Here is a 20,592-nt window from a genome sequence, read left to right as displayed (position 1 = left end):
TAGCCTAATGGTTACAACTCTTCATTAAAGAGCCCAGAACCAACACACTTATGTGAAGAATGCTAAATTAAACATCAGCTTTTTTCTAATCTTCATAGAACCAGAACCAACTCAAATGCTTATTACAGTTTGTTTATTACAGTTACAATTTAAGATTAGGGCAATTTGTTGAACTCAAATGACTTCCCATGAAGAACTTTTTTTTTTTGAGTACAGATGTCATTGTTTATTCAGAAATATATATTTTTTTATAAACCCACTTCAACAAACCCTGAATACACTGCCTAGTATATTGACAATAATAATAATAAAATATTACAATAATAATAAAAATAGTAAAGACAAGAAAAATAATATTGATAACAATAATAAACAGCATTATTGTATAAAACAGTATAATAATATAATAAATAAATATACATAAATAAGGGTGACACGGTGGCGCAGTGGGTAGCGCTGTTGCCTCACAGCAAGAAGGTCACTGGTTCGAGCCTCAGCTGGGTCAGATGGCATTTCTCTGTGGAGTTTGTATGTTCTCTCCGTGTTCGTGTGGGTTTCCTCCGGGTGCTCCAGTTTCCCCCATGAGTCCAAAGACGTGGTATAGGTGAAATAAGTAAGCTAAAATCTTCCCTGTATGAGTGTGAATGAGTGTGTATGGATGTTTCCCAGAAATGGGTTACAGCTGGAAGGGCATCCGCTGCGTAAAACATGTGCTGCAAGTTGCTGGTTCATTCCGCTGTGGCGAATCCCTAGATTAACAAAGGGACTAAACCAAAAAGAAAATAAATGAATGAATGTATAAATAAATAAATGAATGAATAAATAAATAAATAAATAAATAAATAAATAAATAAATAGACAACTATAGTGAGTGATACAATCAGGGATAGTGCTGTGCTACCTTACAATGGTAGGCTAGCAAAGACTAAGCATGAATATCTGGACAGAGAAAGAAAAGAAAAGAGGGAAATTAGTTACATACAGGATAAGCAATTATTCCCCAGGAAGTACAGAGAAATATGATAATAAAGTTTGCTAAACATATTAGAGAATTTGCTAGAACTTCTAATTGAGTATTTCATTTTTTCCAAGTGTGGATATTTGTGAAGAACTTCATTTAGATTTAGCTAAACATATCCAATTTTAATTGCGCAGTGTGGCGAAGCAACACATTTAAAGTGTTACGGATGAGTCTTCCAAGAGTTAAAGAAGCACCGGTTATGTCTGCGCGTGACAACTGACACTTTAACCGTTTCACTGGACACTGCAATGAAAGTCCAGAGAAGCGTTTTCCCTTGTAGTGAGTGAGGCACAGCTACAGGTCTGTGCTGGTCCTGGCAGGATGACAGTTCTCAAGGCTCTTTAACTGCGGGTCAGTGAGCGGCCCATTCTGACAGAAAATTGGATTAGAACAGCGAGCGCAGTTTAAGAAACGGGTTTAAGACGGACTCCTCCTCCGTCACGCCACCCTTCCCTCGAGACCGTCGGGTGTTTGACCTCTCGCTAAGGTTCTTCTGTATTATTATTATTCCTCCTCGCGCCAGCAATTTATCACGTTCAGTAATTCGACCAGCCGCTGCGGACATGTCAACATCCAGCGAATGCAGGTAAGATGAAAAACGAAAAGCATATAGGCTGTGTGTTCAGTTCGCTGCATTAAAACATGCAGACAGTACCTGCCAAATCAACATTCTACATCATCCAGAACGCCTAAATTACATTATTGAGGAGAAATATATGCGATTACATTGCCGAGCTGTCGCTATGACAACTCAGCTGTCGCTGTGTTTATTTACATCCCTTATCAATCATAGATCAACCTGAAGTAAAAAGGCAAATCAATCTAATTTACATGCAGTGTCTTTACTGGATTTCAGTTCTGTTTAGTTAGCATACTGGGTGTTTTTTCACTAGTTATTGCCTATATGTGCATTCCACCTTTAATGTAAAAATGTAATGTTTTTTGACAGTCCATTAGACGCTCATAACATTTATAATACATTTATAATAACACATGTATACAATCAACTCCTCATAAATATGGTTACGTAACAGAATCCTCCTATTCGGCTTGGTGGATGCGCACAGTAGCCTAGCTCTAGCCTATACGCAACTCTTAAAGAGACAGGCGCCACTATTAAACCTGCAGATGACAGCTTTGAAACCCGTCCTAAATGAGGACATGGTTGTTGGCAGGTCTTTCAATGCGAAAAACTAAAATAGGCAGCGCTGTGATTGTAAAATAAGAGGCCCATTGTGCATTCTCATTGAGCGCTATGGAGTCACGTAGTGTTGGAAGCTCAGCGCTCTGAATGGAAAGTGCTGATCCCGCAACGCCCTGCAGCACCACGGACAGCGCATGCGGCCACCGAGCTCTTCCTGCCCAATGTGATTCCCGTTACTTCGTGCCTCACAGCTATAAAAGGCGTTTTGATAATAAACGTGGGAATTATAATTGTGTAAGCAATTTGGTATGAGATCAACCTACTGCTTTACATTTTTTGTTTTTGTTTTATTAAATAATTCCAATCATTTTAACACTCTCGACACTTCATGTGAAGCAGAAAGCATTTCCAGACGCTTCCTTTAATAGCTTGCATTGTCATATCGAGTAAACACAACACAAATTGAATTTCCATGAACATGCTTCAGTAAATAACTAGAATAGCAAGCTTACAGGTAAATCTTGGCACTTGAAACCGTTGTGTTTTTTTAACTTTTTTAACTTTGTGTTTTTTAACTTTAACTTTAAGTTTTTATTTCTCCTTTTTAAAAGAAAAAATAGGAAAAGAAAAAAATACAATTACAAATAATAAATAAAAAACACAATAACACACCAGAACTTAATTTAACAGTTGACTCGTCACATATTTCCTTACAGATCACATTAACAAATACATATAAAGATCAGTTTACACTGTGTAAAGGCATATGTACAATCCATTTCTAATAATATTGCAGGTATTTGTCCATTTGTAGTTCAAAAATAAAAATGTCATCCTCTATTGTAAACGTTAGATATGCTATCCAACCATTCAGATTTTGTAGGGGTTTTGAGTTGTAGCCACTATCGAGTTACAGTTTTCTTCTTGGTTGTTAGAAGTATTTGTAATAAACACTTGTCTTTTACCATTAAATTGGCTGCAATATTCTGTATCCATCCAGGTAAATTGTTGTAAAAAAAAGTCCATCCCATCACCAGAAATATTTCGTATTGCTTGCATTACATCCTGCCAGGATGACTGAATGGCTGGGCAACTCCAAAGTGTGTACAAATAGTTTTGCTAAGCACTATTCCCTATCCTTCTCCCATGACTGAATACATGTTAACTTGGGAGTTATAAAGTATCTGGTAAGATTCCCTCGGCAAAAATCTCGTCACATCCCAGAGCTGAAAGAAGTGGCCTACTGAGCAGATATATGAGATGACTAGGTTGGATTCTCGCTCTAATTTTTGTCTGATGTCATTTGTTGAGTGTTCCTTGGTGTATTGGATGGCAGACTACAATTCTGAACAAGTCCCCTATATTGTCTTTGTTCTATAGATGTCAATAACTAAGTCAATTAAGTTGAGGGCATGGTTCTTTAAACACCTAATCTCACTATTAAAGTAGATCCTGCTTTGGAGGTACGAAAAAATATCTCATTTGTCCAGACTGTACATATCAGAGATTTTCTTTAAAAAAATTAAAAAAAACTATCTTTTTAGGGAAAATTAAACTAAAAGTAGAGATGCCAAGCCTATACCAATCTTCAAATCTCTCATCAATCTTAGTTGGTTAAAACCGTTGTGTTAACACAAAATAAAGTTAAATGATTTTACTCAAATAGTTTGCAATTGCAAGCAGCATAACACAGCTACTGTATAACTGAATATTGATAAGACATTCAAGTTACAAATAGCTGAAAGAAAATCTACTGATTTACTCATCCTCGGGATATCCAATACAGGGATAATTTTTTTCCTCTTCAGTAGATCCTTAGAAGACCAGTAGAAGATTTTGGGATGAAACGTGGTGCTTGGTGATTCATAGCCAAGTCAATGGCTACATACAACAAAATCTCATAAAGTAAAATTATCAGATTTTGTAAGAAATTGAAAATGAATAACAACAAGTACTGAGTGTGTTCATGACAGTCTAAAGCAATAGTCTGAAACTCATTTCTGGAGGGCCGCAACTCGGCATAGTTCAGCCACAACCACCTTCAACTTACACGAGCTTAAAAGTCTATAGTAGTTTTGAACACCTTAACTAGTTGGGTCAGCTCTGTTTGATTCAAAACTGCGCAGAGCTGCAGCCCTCCAGGAATCCAGTTTGAGACATATGGCCTAAAGCAGGGGTGCCCACACTTTTTAAGCATGTAAGCAACTTATAAAACGACCAAGTCAAAATAATCTACCAAATATAAAAATGCAAAACATACATTTGTTTATAGACATAATGGAAATTCTGTATTTGTATAATATATATTGATGTAGGCTGATGGCTTGCACTGAATGGATTTAGCCAGGGAATCATAGTCCGAACAGTAGCTGCTGATAGCCAGCCTCAAGCACACTACCGAAAGATCATGAGTCATGGTGGAATGATTTTTGGACTTGACTGTGCCAACTTCGCTATTTTTTGCAGCACCATGAGTCAGAAAATATCAGACATCAGACTGGCTACTCTGTATGTCAATCAAGCGACAAATTTTAGTGAAGATGGATGATAGGTTGATGACTATTTTTTTAATGCCATGCAACCATCTACCCACGCCAGCTGTGTGATCGACCGGCAGATTGCAATTGACGTATCTGGCACCCCTGGTCTAAAGCATGAATAGGGTTGTAAATAATGTTCAGTGTCTTGCACAGAAAATTTTTTAATTATTATTATTTTTAGCATTATTTGGACTTTCAATGTGCCAGTAGCCGCTGACTTGCATTTTATGAGTCATCAAAGACCACAGTTTTTAAATCTTCAATGGCCTGATAGTTAATATATTGACAAAAATTTAATTTTGGGTGAACCGTCTCTTTAAATATAAGGTGGATAATTATAGGCTGTCAAAATCTGAAAAAAAAAATATTCTAAAAGTATTTTAAAAATATTTTTAGCATGATAATCTAAAAATATTGTTATGTCCATTATTCTTGACTTTGCTTTTAGTTTCTTGGTGTGAAATTCCTAATAAGGGAATTTTTAGCCACATACACCTGAAAGCTTTTACTGTATTAGCATACACTACAGATAAGCGAAGCTACAAATAAAAATACCATAACATACTCTAATAATTAAGATCCATTAAGCTCAGTGACAATCGCAGATTATTGGGTATATATCTCACTTCAAATATTCGCATCTCTGAAATGCATTTACACCCCACGGATTGTTCACTAGCCTTACTAACTTGACCAGCAGTTAAACAGTAGCGGCTCACACACCCAAGAAAGACAGTTACTGGAAATCATTTACTACAGCGACTGTTCACCAAAGAGATACTTTCACAGAACACCTTGTCTTCACTCTTGAAACTCGACTAGGTCAATGCACTTGACAGGTCATGTGACATTAGCATGTGTTTGTGTCTAACAGAGAGATTCTGACAACTACAGTTTTCATAACCAAGTAACCTTCAGTCAGAAATTAAGTTCAATTGTGTGGAATTGTATGTGTGTTTTTGACTATTATGCAAAAACCAATACTTTGTTTTCATCTAGCTTCAGCTATGAGGAGTACAAAGAAACAGCTGACTGGCTGCTTGCTAATACAGATATCAGGCCCAAAGTGGCAATAATCTGTGGTTCGGGACTCGGCGGATTGGCTGACCTGCTGGACAACAAGCAAGTGTTTTCTTATGACAAAATCCCACGCTTTCCACACAGCACAGGTAGGAGATTTCATTTGCTTGAATGAACACACAATTTTTTTTATAGTGTATATTCAAAGCTCCTCTAGACGCTTTTGATTCATAAATTATTCAGTGACTTAATCTCAATGCCATAATTTGATTATTGTTGACAATGACGAACATAAAAAAGTGCTGTCTCATTTCTCTTCAGTGCAAGGACATAAAGGTCAGCTGGTGTTTGGAGAGCTGAATGGGAAGCAGTGTGTTTGCATGCAAGGCCGTTTCCATTTTTATGAGGGCTATAATGTTGCTACGGTGAGTGTCATTTTTTTAAATACCAAAGGGAAATTGTATTTTCAATGGATATGGGTGAAAGATAAGAAGCCTCATTTTGGTGCCTGCATCAAATTAAATTTACAACAGGGATTTTATATGAATAGAAAGCATAATATTTAATGAAAGTAACGTATCTGCTTTAGCAAATATGGGAGAAATAAGGCTTCATCATCGTTCAGTGTAGCATGTACACTCACCGGCCACTTTATTAGGTACACCTTAGTACCGGGTTGGACCTCTTTTTGCCTTCAGAACTGCCTTAATCCTTTGTGGCATAGATTCAACAAGGTGCTGGAAATATTCCTTAGAGATTTTAGTCCATATTAGCATCACACATTTGCTGCAGATTTGTCGACTGCACATCCATGATGTGACTCTCCTGTTCCACTACATCCCAAATGTGCTCTATTGGATTAAGATCTGGTGACTGTGGAGGCCATTTGAGTACATTGTCATGTTTAAGAAACCAGTCTGAGATGATTTGCGCTTTATGACATGGCGTGTTGTCCTGCTTGAAAAAGTCGTCATCAAAAGATGAGTACACTGGGGTCATAGAGGGATGGACCTGGTCAGCAACAATACACAGATAGGCTGTGGTTTGAACTGCAGCAGATCGTCTTGACTATGTCTACATGGCTAAATGCATTGAGATGCTGCCATGTGATTGGCTGATTAGAAATTTGTGTTAACAAGTAGTTGGACAAAAGTGTCCAGTAAAGTGGCCGGTGACTGTATATATGTACTAATGTCACAGAATACTTATTCTGACATGTGCTTATTAAATTTTAAACTTATTAGAGTGGCAGTGAGTGACAAAAATTGTATTATATTTGAAATAATTAAAAATGTCTTGCTGACAAATAGGTAAAACCCAGTTTCTTAAAGGATTTGGCTGTATAAGTACTGTATAATTAATGCTACAAAGAAATGGTATTCGGTGGCTTCATTGTGATCCTTAAATAAAGTATTTTAATGTCATCAAATGATGCTTGTTCTGTATTTTGCTGATGAGATTTTTAACCTTATATTGTACACACTAAAAAATGAGCAAAAAACAAAACCAAATCATTTAAAAGCACATGGATGTGGATATAAGTCAGTATTTAAAACAAAAAGGCATGTTGTTAGTATTTAATTAAAAAAATCGCTTCATAAGTGAGGAACCATCTCAGGATTTAATCAATTATATGCCACGACACTAACAGGGAGATTATTCTGTACTTAACCATTGACTTCTCACTGCTGCTATCAGCGATTTAAACATAACAGACATGATCATAGTTAACATTTGACAACTGAGCCAATGACCTCCTATAAACTTTTACAACATAAAACATTTGCCTTTTGTTGCCTGCAATCAAGTTAAATATGTTCAGAAAGAATTAGACAGCACTTTCTCTATTGACATCCTGATTTATGATATTATGTTTTTGTAGGTAATTAAAATCACTACATACTTACCTATGTAAAAATACTTAATTTAATGCACATAAATGAAGAAAAAAAACTATTAATATAATATTTTATTATTAAATCATGTGTTTTATGGATGGAAATAATTTTTCAAATCTTATACGTTAAAAACTAAAAACTATATCACTTTGTTCTTGCCAATTGCTTTTAACCCTGATTTCCCAGTACACTGTAAACCCCAAAAATGTAAGTCAAACCATTTGAGGAAAACGATTGCACAAACCATTTAAGTTCAAAAACTAATCCTAATGAGTACTGTGAACTTAATCCATTTAAGTAAACAAAACAATTTGAGCCAAGTAAAACTCAAACTAATTGAGTAATGTAAAGCCCAATAAGTTAAGCCAACTCAAACCGTTTGAGGAAACCAATTACTACAAACCATTTGAGTAAAAAAAAAAAAAAAAAAACTAATCTATATGAGTACTGTAAACTTACTCCATTTTAGCTGAAGTAATGAGGTATTTGATTAACGGATCACCTTCAACACTGAGTTCAAAACTCTTTTCAATTGAGTAGAATTAACTTTCAGTCAATTTTGAGTTAACTACACTCATTTCATTTAATAAAGTTGACTGTTGGGTTTTACAGTGAATCGTTGCAAAATATTGGTCATTCAAATTGGTCCAAATTAGGGATTCTAAAATTATCATGCCTCTTTACAGGCAGTACACTTAAATATTTCCAAGAAATTTCAAACCAATCACAATCCATTTTTGCTGTGTCATTTTATTGTCCGATAAAACTGAGATTTGAGATTGCTGCAATAGAGCAAATTGTAACAAACAGTTTTTCCAAGGGGCTAATTTCCAAAGTATAAAAAGCTCTGTCTAACTCCTTTACTTCTTCTTTTGAGAGTTTAAAGACTGTGTGGAAAAATTATTTAGGTCACAAAATTGAAGATACAGATTGGTCTAAAATATGTAACTAAATGTTTTAAATGTACTTCATGCATGAACTCAATTATAAATCGTCTGAAAAATATTTACAGAAACCCCTCTGATCTTTGTTTTAACTGTAAAAATAAAACCAGCCAACCCATTCCCTCATTGTTTCTTGTCTTATAATAAAATTATCTCTTTTTGGAAGAAAACACATTATTTTTTTACAAGGACTCTTTGAGATACATTTTTGTTTTTATCTGGAATTGTGTTTGTTATTTGGTGGAGAAAAGAATGTGCTGTACTCTTACAACAAGCATTTGCTTTTAATCTTGGTTTATCTGGAAAAGAAATGTATACTTTTATTGTGGTCATCTCCTCAGATATCCTCCTTTAAAATGTGGTTGTCTCAAGTTTGTATGCTTTTTCCACTCACCTATGACATACATTAAAAGTCAGATGATTTTGGCAGCCACATTTTTGGCATTTCATTAATAATTTCTCCAGATTTTCTATTCTTCATAATTAAAGTTAGTATTTAGCTAGTCTGACTGTATTATTCTGTTTACTTGTTTGTATATTTCCCTTTATTTCCTACTGTATAGCTGAGACTGTATTTGTGTGTGCTGATGTATTAAAATAGTTAATAATACAAGAATAACAATTCCCAAACCTGGCAATCTATTTTGACAAAGATGGGGAAGAAGGAATACAGTTATATTAAATAAAATTGATAGCAGCATATTAACCGCTTTTATCAGTTCACATTTCAATCTTTAATTTCCTGCTTCATAAAGATGAGGACAGTTTGTCAAAGCAGCTCTAAATCTAATGCATTCTCTTTCTATTTTTAGGTCACGTATCCAGTAAGAGTGTTTTTCCTTCTTGGAATTGAGACTTTGATTGTGACCAATGCTGCTGGAGGACTCAATCCTAAATTTAAAGTGGGTGACATCATGGTGATCAAAGACCATATCAATATGCCAGGCTTTGCAGGCCAGAATCCTCTGTGTGGACACAATGAAGAAAGGTGAACTGCCATTTAGTACATCAAGACACTTAAATGTTTAATCTTCTTTAAATATTAGCTGTGACACAATGTGTAAAGGCAGCATGGTGGCTAAGGGGTTAGCACAATTGCATAACAACAAGAAAAAATAGGCATTTTTGTTAGAAGTTTGTGTGTTCTCCCCATATCTAAATGTGTCTCTCGCCTGGGTGCCCCAGTTTATAGATCTGTGCGGGACAAAATTTTTAATCCCGCTCACATCAAGTTTTAGTCTGAACCCAACCGCTCCTGCTTATACTAAGCATTTGTTGTCCCGCTGTCCGACCCGCCCCGAGTGTGATGTGTGACATACACACACACATAGACAGCACCAAGCTAGCGACGCACAGCATCACGCTCTCTCTCTCTTCACACACATACATACGCGTACTCACTCGTTCAGGAGTCGGGAGCAATATTGTAGACTGCCTGCTCCGGTTCAAATTACACCAGTTACTGACCGCTGCCGCACTTTTTTTTGGAAATTTATTCCTGCGCCGTAAGAAATCCGGTCGGGTCTCAAGGCCCTTGCGGTACAGCCGTGGGAATGCACACCTCTACCCCAGTTTACTTCATAGTTCAATGACATGCCGTATAGACCATTTTGAGGGATGCAAAAAAATAACAATGGTCCTAACGTATTTCCTATTTTACATTTTTAATTTCCATAGTCTCAGAGAATCCAAAAAAGGTCCACATATCGATAAATAGTGTTATGAGAGCTGTTTTAACATCAAGTTATGATTGAATTGTCCCTTGTTATAGTTAGGAAATAGTTTGACAACAAGCAAGAAATGTTCATGGGCTAATGACACCACATGGAAATGGTCTATAGGTGAATCAGACGAACTAAATTGGCCACAGTGGGTGAATGGGAGAGTGTGATTTTGTGTGCTTACCAGCACACCAGTAGCAGTTGTACTTTCACTGCAGCACTGTAAACAATGTCTGTTAATTAATAGTTTCAGTATTTTGTGATTTACAAATGTTATCAGTTTATTTATGGTTGTGAATTGCATTATGTTGCCTTGATTTCTGCTCTGTTGACTTTCAAGTGGTGCTCGCTGCAGAGCCATTTGGGCGAGCTGAGCTCCAGTGAGGGGGAGCATGAGCTTCAGCTCCACCTTTTTTGCACTTCTTCTACGAGTGATGTCAATGGGGGTAGGGTTAGGGGTGGGGTTGGTGTACGCATTAAAACAGCTTACAGGAGGCAGAACGAGAGCTCATGCTCCCTCTCGCTGGAGCTCAGCTCTGCTCAAATGGCTCTGCAGCGAGCACCCTCTCTTGACTTTTGGTGTTTAAAAGTGCCTTTTATTGGCATTTTAGTAGTTTGAAACAACACAAAATAATATAAAGAGAAATAAGTCTGTATAACAACAGAAAATGTAGTGGCAATTTATTACAAGGATGTTGTACCATAGTACAGAACACCAACTCAGAAACTATATCATTTTAATCTATTAAAAATGTTAAGAAAAGTCACATTTTTAAACTTTTCAAAATTAAATGTTGTTGGAAGAAAGATCAAGGTGCCATAATGCAATGCAAAAGCATAAATAAACAGGGAAAACTAACTGCGTTGAAGGCGTTCAACAGCGTTGAAGCAGGGTTGGAACTAAACTGTGCAGGGCAGTGGCCCTCCAGGAACTGAATTTGACACCCATGATTTAAAAGATCTTGTTCATTTCTAAATATCAAATTATATAGGATCTGTCATTGAGATATGAACTTTTCAGTTTCCTTTATTATGTGTTACATGTGTGAATAGTGGACAATTTTAATTCAGTATAAATTATATTGTAAATACTCGTAACTATTTAAATGTTAAAACAGATTGCCATAGTAATATAGGGGTTTGTGAAAATATTAGCAACCAGTTTTCCGCTATTAATTCTAGTCTTACTTTCTGCACCTAATGTGCAAAGTGCCAGCCAATGGTCTTTACTGACCTGCCAGACCAATCAAAACAGACTAGGCCGTCTGACCAATCAGAGCAGAATAGACTCTAAGAAGGGAGGGGTTTAGAGAGACCTAATTCACTTCAGACACTATAAGAAACGAATTGATGCTGCAGTGTGTATTGTTAGAAAATGAAAGTTTTTTTTGTGCTTAAAGAAATGTAAAAAAGAAGTTAAATTAAAAGAGAAACATGTTTTTAAAAGTTCAGTCAGTGTTGACTGTGCTATTGGCCTCAGTACATAATCATTAAGATTTGTACATCCAGCGTTCACTGACCTTTGTGTTACTGTCCCTGTAGATTTGGAGTGCGCTTTCCCTGCATGTCTGATGCTTATGACCGAGATTTGGCACAGTTGGTCCGGAAAACTGCCAAAGAACTGGGCTGTGACTCTTTCCTCCAAGAGGGCGTTTACTGTATGTTGGCTGGACCGTCCTATGAGACCATTGCAGAATGCAGAGTGCTACAGATGCTTGGTGCGGATGCTGTGGGTATGTAATGTTGCCAAATTACTATGATTTTAACAGTAAAAGACATTAAAATGCTGCAAGAGAAACTTTTAATTAGTTAAAAGGTCACTTATCAGTAACTTTATTAGGTACACCTGTCTAATTGCTCGTTAACGCAAATCTTTGATCAGCCAATCACATCCCAGCACATTTTGGCATGTAGACATGGGCTGTGTCCGAAACCGTTTACTACTCAGTAGGTACTCCATTTGAATTTAAATGTACTACTCGGCCGTTAGAAAAGTACATTCTATACAGTATGAATGTGAAAAGCATGAATGGAATTCGGACGTACTACATCCGCCATTTTGTCATGGTCACGTGACCTACCTGCGTCAATTGCGTCACTTTACTCCCATTCATGAATTCGCTCGCGGGGCATCATGGGATAGCGCAGCATGCATGGGATGCGCACTCTAGAATCTCGCCGGAAGTAGTAAGTCATCGCATACTGATTTTCGAATTCTATGAATTCGGATATACTACTCGGCTCACATACTGATTTTAGCGTACTATATAGTATGGAAGTATGCAGTTTCGGACGCAGCGATGGTCAAGACAATCTGCTGCAGTTCAAATCGAGCATCAGAATGGGGAAGAAAGGTGATTTAAGGAGCTTTGAATGTGGCATGATTGTTGGTGCCAGACAGGCTGGTCTAAGTATTTCAGAAACTGCTGATCTACTGGGGTTTACACGCACAATTATCTCTAAGGATTACAGAGAATGTTCAGATAAAGAGAAAAAATCCAGTGAGCAGCAGTTCTGTGGGCGCAAATAACTTGTTGATGCCAGAGGTCAGAGGAGAACGGCCAGACTGGTTCGAGCTGATTGAAAGGCAACAGTAACTCAAATAACCACTCGTTACAACCGAGGCATGCAGAAGAGCATCTTTGAACGCACAAAACACCCAACTTTGAGGCAGATGGGCTACAGCAGCAGAAGACCACACCAGGTGCCACTCCTGTCAGCTTAGAACAGGAAACTGAGGCTACAATTCGCACAGGGTCACCAAAACTGGACAAAAGAAGATTGGATAAACGTTGCCTGGTCTGATGAGTCTCGATTTCTGCCGCAACATTCGAATGGTAGGGTCAGAATTTGGAGTCAAAAACATGAAAGTATGGATTCTATCCTGCCTTGTATCAATGGTTCAGGCTGGTGGTGGTGTTGTAATGGTGTGGGGGATGTTTTCTTGGCACACTTTGGGCCCATCAGTACCATTTGAGCATTGTGTCAACGCCACAGCCTATATGAGTATTGTTGCTGACCATGTCCATCCCTTTATGACCACAGTGTACCCATCTTCTGATGGCTACTTCCAACAGGATAACGCGCCATGTCATAAAGCGTGAATCATATCAGACTAGTTTTTTAACATGACAATGAGTTCACTGTACTCAAATGGCCTTCACAGTCACCAGAACTCAACCCAAAAGAGCACCTTTGGGATGTAGTGGAACAGGAGATTTGCATCATGGATGTGCAGCTGACAAATCTGCAGCCACTGCATGATGCTATTATGTCAACATGGACCAAAATATTTGGGGAATATTTCCAGTACCTTATATCTGCCATGAAGGATTAAAGCAGTTTTAAGGCAAAAAGGGTTCCAACTCGGTAGAAGTGAGGTGTAACTAATAAAGTGGCCGGTGAATGTATGTCATTTATTCATTTTCCTTTGACATAGTACCTTATTTGTCATGGGTTGCCACAGTGGTATGAACCGTCAACTTCTCCAGCATATGTTTTATGCAGCGGATGCCCTTTCAGACACAAACTAGTACTGGGAAGCAATTCACACACACACACACACACACACACACACACACACACACACACACTCATACACTACGCCCATTTTGTTTACCCAATTCACTTATAGTGCATGTCTTTGGACTGTGGGGCAAATTGGAACACCCGGAGGAAATCCATACCAAAACGGGAAGAACATGCAATAGGCCTAGCCGAGAATCAAACCAGTGATCTTCTTGCTGTGAGGCGACAGTGATAACCACTGAGCCACCATGCCTTCCTCCATCCTATGTGGTTGAATTAATAATTGTGGCAATATTTTAGTGTCATGGACTTTCTTTATATTAGTTTTTACTCTCTCAGTTTTTAAAAAATATTTTAAAAAATCATTAAGTTGATATTTTAACATAAAAAAATTAAGAGTTAATGGTTTTTACAGTAAATTTTAATTTCAGTGAACCTTTTAACTACAATTTCACCTTTTTTTTTAGATATTTTATTTTTCTGCTGCAAGTTTCTTTCTTTCTTTCTTTCTTTCTTTCTTTCTTTCTTTCAAGTCTAAAAGAAGGCATTTAATGTATTTAAGTTAGGGCATTTATAATAATAATAAACAAATTTAACCACCTTTCCTATTAAAAAAAATCCAAAAAATGTCACGGCTGCCACAAAAATAAGCTTTCATCACTGATAAGTTGTTTTCCTAAATTTCTCATGAAAAAATACTTTGTGTGTGAACAGGCATGAGTACCGTTCCAGAAGTGGTGATCGCTCGGCACTGTGGGATACGTGTGTTTGGACTTTCCCTTATTACCAACAAAGTAGTGACCGACTACGACAGCAAGGAACGGGCCAATCATGAAGAAGTCCTGGAAACCACCAGAATGCGAACTGAAGACCTGCAAAGGATAGTCAGCAATGTAGTGAGAAAAATGTAGCAAAAACAATAATTGACATCAAATACTGCTGCTGATTTAAACGCACTGATTTTCACCAAGACAGCTTAACAATGTAGAACGCATACAGTATACTACTTAACGCTTCTCATATATCTTATTCAGGGTAACTTTATGAACTTTCCAGTGCCTCAAGACTTTGTAAACACCATGGTACTAACACATCACTATGAGACTAGGTATTAATATCACATGTATACTGTATTATGCATTCGCTTCCTTCCTAAAATGAATGTTAAGAACAAATGAAGTAGCAGCATTACATAACTATCACCATTCCTGTCATTATGTCTTGAAAGAAGAGTTAAAGAACAAACGTGCAGGAAAATGGACAAGCACATACCTACTTTATACAGTGATGCAATCCAACTTAACTGGATAAAAGGGAGCTTCAAAGACTGCAAAATTACCTAGCAACATAATCAAACACTATATTATACAAGTAAATGTTTTATCTTTTTGAAGTTTTATCAAATTGTCTGATGTTTCCAAAGAAATTTACAGACTTTAAATGTTTTCTGCAAGTAATATGTAACAAATTATTAGAGATGTTTTATAGTTTTTTAATAATCTAGGAATGTGATGTATTTTACTACGAACTGTATTTTGACAAGCACAATAATATCAAATAAAATATAAATAATGTCTGGTAGTGAATGTATTTTTTTTATTATTCTTTGTTTTAATTGAAATTATGAGATTGCCTGATTTGATACAAAAAATCATGATAATCGGAGATCAAAGTCTTTAGCAACTAGTTTGGTGATCAGTGTGAGTTTTCTGCTACTCTGTAAAAAGCGATTAGTTAATTTATTTTATAAAAGTGAATAAACTCATTCCCTTAAAGAGCCATGAAAACCCCCCTCTTTCGGTTCAAGTTTACCTCAGAATATTTTCAAAAAGTGCTTCGAGATGGGCGTGGATCGCTGCCAGCAGAGGGAGGAGTGGGCGTGGCCGGCAGAACAGGGGAAAAGAGCGGAACGAACAACTGTTGTCAATTGCCCCAGAAAATGAGACACAAACCGTAAGGAGACCCATGATTTTATAGTTTACAAAGTAAAAATGCAAAGAAATAAACAGTAAGCAATTTAATACCCTGCAACATTTGTCACTGTTTGTAATTTTATAAACACATAACCACAGTTTGTTATATCATCATAAAGATAATCGTGTTTATATAAACACTGTAAATAAGGATGACTTCTCTCCTCTTCAATCCCCGGATCTGAATGCAGACAGTGGATAGCAGGGCAGCAGGTCTCTTGCCATATCTATTTTAACCATTAGCCCTGCCGGTAATCCGGAGGATTTTAAACATAGGCGAATACCGCAACACAGATAGCCAATGCGTCTGAATGGTAACGAACTTAACTGATAAAAGACAAAGTCCATCATTCTCCAGTTCTCGTACAGCTCTCCCAACAAAAATGCTTGCTGCAAACCAACAGCTTTGCTGTATCGGGCCTGACAGAATCGCAGGGAAAACCATGCAACGAACCCTGTGGATCATGGAAAAAACACATACAGTACGACCCGTGCCGTGCAGACGCGGTATCACCCAGTCATTGGGTCACAGCTTGGCAGGTCTGCCTTGCTTTTGTGTGGTCGTGAATAATCAAGAAGCAGGGTCTTCTCACTCAGCTATAAATAATAATGCGAAACCAACGCATCATAAATTCACTAGCAGATTCGCACTACATCACCGATTTTGATCATACCCCAAAAATTATTTTAAACCTGAAAGATGAAATTAGCTGACAAAAGCTCAAAATGATCCAGTTTTCCCCACAATTAAAGCTGACAGGCGCTAACATTATCTGATGCTCAACACAAACAAATCTGTTTTTTTTTTTTTTTAAAGTACAATGTGCCCTGAACCTTTAAAAGCGATAGGTTGACTTAAAAAAGTGAGTAAACACGTTGTAACATGAAACTATTGGGTTGGCTTAACATGCCTAAGACTTGACTTACAGTTTTTCTCAGTGGCTTTAGTGCATTTCTCACAACACTATTTACACTAGCACAACAGTTAATGCATTTCTCAAAACAATTAGTACAAACTGCAAAACCTAGTTGATAACCTGCAAAAGCGTGTCACTTGCTCAAAATGGATTGCTCATTTCTCAAAAGCAAGTATTCATGTCAGTGAAAGTGTCAGTGTCATTAAGCTGAAACGTTCTGATACTATTGTGTATGAACGAAATAGTCAAAAGGCTTTGCCATGATTTCATTATGACAGTTTACTCTAATTATTTCAAAAAAAGTCTGATTTTGGTGACACTTCCTGAAAATGCTCAAGACAGCACTTTTTACTATGTGCAAAGCCATTTGAAAACTACAGTAAAGTTAGACATCACTGCATTTAGTGAGGTATCTGAGTACAAGACACTGAATACGTTTCACATTTTTACTGCATTTGCTCTTTGCAATTCTAATTTATTCACAGCATTGTGCAAAAGAGTAAATACACCCTTATTTACAACAAACATAAATTTCCTTTGGGTAAAGCTGTGCACAACTGTAAACAATATTGCAGTACATATTGGAACTGAACCTACAACATATAGGTCTGTAAATCATTCATGAAATTGTTCAATTTAGAAGACATTTTCAGGAAAAGAAAAAGATTTAAAGTTGTAATAAAATTATCTTGACAGATTTTGACTAGTTCAACATTTTTGTATGTAATGACTCAAGTAATGAAATGAGGACTATTAGTTTTATATAGTGTGACTATTTAAGTTTAGTTAATTTTGACTGTCATGACATAAGCAAATGATAATGTTATAAAACAGCCGAGAGTTGTATGAAAGCAATTGATGCATGTCCAATAGCATTTGCAATTTGTTGGAAAGAATGAGAAACTCCTACTACGATGTGCACAAACGACTAATTGTTTTAAGAAATGCATTAACTGTTGTGCAAATGTAAAAAAGTGTTGTGAGAAATGCACCAAAGTGACTGAGAAAAACTGTAACTTAAATTTAATAACTATGTTTAATAAACAATATGAAGGTTTTCCCAGTAAAAAGGAAGCGCATCCGCTGTGTAAAAACATATGCCGGAATACTTGGTGGTTCATTCCGCAATGGTGACCCCTGATAAGTAAGGAACTAAGCAGAAGGAAATGAATAAATGAATAATTTTAAGGCAAAAAAATATATATTTTTAAAGTCAACTACACAGTAAAAAACAACCCATGCAGGCTTATTCTGATTACGTACCCCTATATACATTTCTGGAGAGAGCAAAATATGTCTCAGGAGGTAAATTTTTAATGCAGTTTTTGTTTTGGCAAATCCACCATTAGTCCACCAGAATCTCAAATTTCTCTTATGACTGACTGATCGACTGACCCAGCCTCTTTCCCAAAACCCAACCAATAGTGTTTTTAAAAGCACCCTTTGACACTGATACTGGGCAAACTGGTAACAGCGGAAAAGCCATCAATACGGAGGTAAGCAGTCAGCTGGTAAGTGAGAAAAGGAACGCCATCATAACACCCCATAGCGTTTGTTTTAAAGATGAAATGCAGCCATACGCTCCTCTGGCTACATAATTAGAGGTCTCCAGAAATGTATAAAGGGCTACGTTTTCAGATTGAGCATATGTTGGTCAATGCAGGCTTCCACACAATTCATTCATGTTGTTCAAACACAAATCAATTAGGTGGATTGAACATAAAATAATCAAGTAAACCAAAAAAAATGTGCAATAATTTATTTTTTGAGTGTAATCAATTTAAAAGGAACGGGTTTACTCACTTTTTTAAAGTAAAGTCAACAAATCACTTTTTACAGTGTATATATACATAGAAAGAGATCAAATGTTGTTTGTGTACATCACACATGCAAAACATAAAACTGAATGAAGAGACATCCCATTTACCCGCTCGTGTCACTGCATTATTAATCAATGTTGCCAACCCACCTCTGAATGAAAAAAACATTAACAACATCAAGCTTGCAGCAAGTCTGTCACCAAGCAAAAACCTTAAAGCAAAAATTTTACATAATATAAAGTGAGCAATTCACTGGTGAGCAAAACAATGTGTTACAGGAAAGTAGGCTTGAAAGTCTGGCAAAAGATTTGCATATAGTGACTAGTTCTGTCAAAATCATAATGATTTTAAAGTCATTTGTGGCCAACCTATTGAATTTAATGCTTTTAGATGGCAGATTACAGTCAGCATAAGAACCACAGTTGGAAAATAACAGGTCTTGGGGCAAAAATGCCTAAATTTCAAAAGAACTGAGTGAAAAAAATGTGTATGCAAAATAAAACAACATATTATGTTGATTAAAGTGAAATGTAAAAATAAATAAATGTCACACCAAGTCCTGTTGAGTTTAGGAATGCAATAGCCAATCAGAAGAGTTAGATTAGTCACCAATGAAAATGCCTTTCTGGTGACAGAATTCTAAATGTGAATACTCGCTAACCATAAGCAAAGAATAAAAAAAACAGAAAAATAAATAGGAAGGAAGGAAGGATGGATGGATGGATGGATGGATGGATGGATGGATGGATGGATGGATGGATGGATGGATGGATGGATGGATGGATGGATGGATGGATGGATGGATGGATGGATGGATGGATGGATGGATGGATGGATGGATGGATAACTGTTGATAAATGTTTAAGTTACTAATACTCTGAATGTTTTTATATAGAGAGAGTCATATACTCATTTATTAGTTGTGTTGATATCGATATGATACCAGTTGAAGTCAGAATTATTAGCCCCCTTTAATTTATTTTCTTTTTTAAATATTTCCCAAATGATGTTTAACAGAGCAAAGAATATTTCACAGTATGTCTGATAATATTTTTTCATCTGGAGAAAGTCTTATTTGTTTAACTTCGGCTAAAATAAAAGCAGTTTTTAATTTTTTTTAAAACCATTTTAAGGCCAAAATTATTAGCCCCTTTAAGCTATTTAAATTTTTGATAGTCTACAGAACAAATCATCGTTATACAATAACTTGCCTAATTACAGTAACCTGCCTAGTCAACCTAACTAACCTAGTTAAGTCTTTTAATGTCACTTTAGCTGTATAGAAGGTTCTTGAAAAATATCGAGTAAAAGTACTGGTTTAGTTTCCTCAAACAGTTTGAGTAAACTTATCAGGTTTTACTGTGTAATATTTAGCTTCTTTTTTTTGTTGCCATTCCATGGAATATAATCCTTACTAGATTTATCAAATTAAGCATATTTTACTCTAATAGTCAAATATATTTCATTGTGCTTATTATAAAAAAAAAGTATGTGAACTCATGAACTCCTTAAATTAAGCAGAACTCAAATGGAATGGTAAAATGCTTTGCTGTTTGACCATTAAAGAAGATTAAATGTTAAAACGTATAGCTATCTTGATGTGTTTTGCTAAAGATTTATAAATAAATGTAATAATAACGATAACAAGTGATATTTGATAAACAAATTTTGGGTGGAGCATGTGCAGATGTTTCGACAATCCAAGACAATCAATATTATCCAATCAGCAAGACCAATCCCCCATAAATATCAAGCTCATCCTACCACCATGACACCTTACCTTTAAAAAAACTACTATCTAATAAAACTTTGGGGAGCATTCTAAGGTTGTGCTTGGAGCCTATCTCTCTCTCTTTCCTAACAAGGGGAATAACACGAGTTAAGGTGTTTATATATATATATATATATATATATATATATATATATATATATATATATATATATATATATATATATATATATGTAGCTCAGAGCCCTTTTCCAAGACAGCATGCCAAATGCTTATTCTTTGTTAAATCAAGCATCTGTAAATGTGAATTCGGGTATTAATTCAAATATTAGTTTTT

The 20,592-nt window shown here is 36.2% G+C and overlaps 1 protein-coding gene across 1 annotated transcript; it reads left to right on the top strand.

The window, feature by feature from the left end:
* The first annotated feature begins 1,279 nt into the window (after window positions 1-1,279).
* pnp6 (purine nucleoside phosphorylase 6) lies at window positions 1,280-15,390 on the top strand. The gene is made up of 6 exons (NM_205655.2): window positions 1,280-1,607; window positions 5,705-5,874; window positions 6,047-6,150; window positions 9,380-9,555; window positions 11,831-12,021; window positions 14,531-15,390. Exons 1-6 carry the CDS (start codon window positions 1,585-1,587, stop codon window positions 14,725-14,727), a joined length of 861 nt encoding a protein of 286 aa, NP_991218.2. The 5' UTR covers window positions 1,280-1,584; the 3' UTR covers window positions 14,728-15,390.
* Window positions 15,391-20,592: the final 5,202 nt, after the last annotated feature.

The sequence above is a fragment of the Danio rerio genome, chromosome 18 (assembly GCF_049306965.1).
Source record: "Danio rerio strain Tuebingen ecotype United States chromosome 18, GRCz12tu, whole genome shotgun sequence".
Taxonomy (NCBI): Eukaryota; Metazoa; Chordata; class Actinopteri; order Cypriniformes; family Danionidae; genus Danio; species Danio rerio.
Note: the sequence above shows the minus strand (reverse complement) of the source record. Positions and strands in the feature narration are given on the sequence as shown.

Coding starts and splice junctions, on each gene's coding strand:
- pnp6 (NM_205655.2), top strand. CDS start 1,585: ATGTCAACATCCAGCGAATGCAG. Junction 5,875..6,046: donor ACGCTTTCCACACAGCACAG/GTAGGAGATTTC, acceptor ATTTCTCTTCAG/TGCAAGGACATAAAGGTCAG. Junction 6,151..9,379: donor AGGGCTATAATGTTGCTACG/GTGAGTGTCATT, acceptor TTCTATTTTTAG/GTCACGTATCCAGTAAGAGT.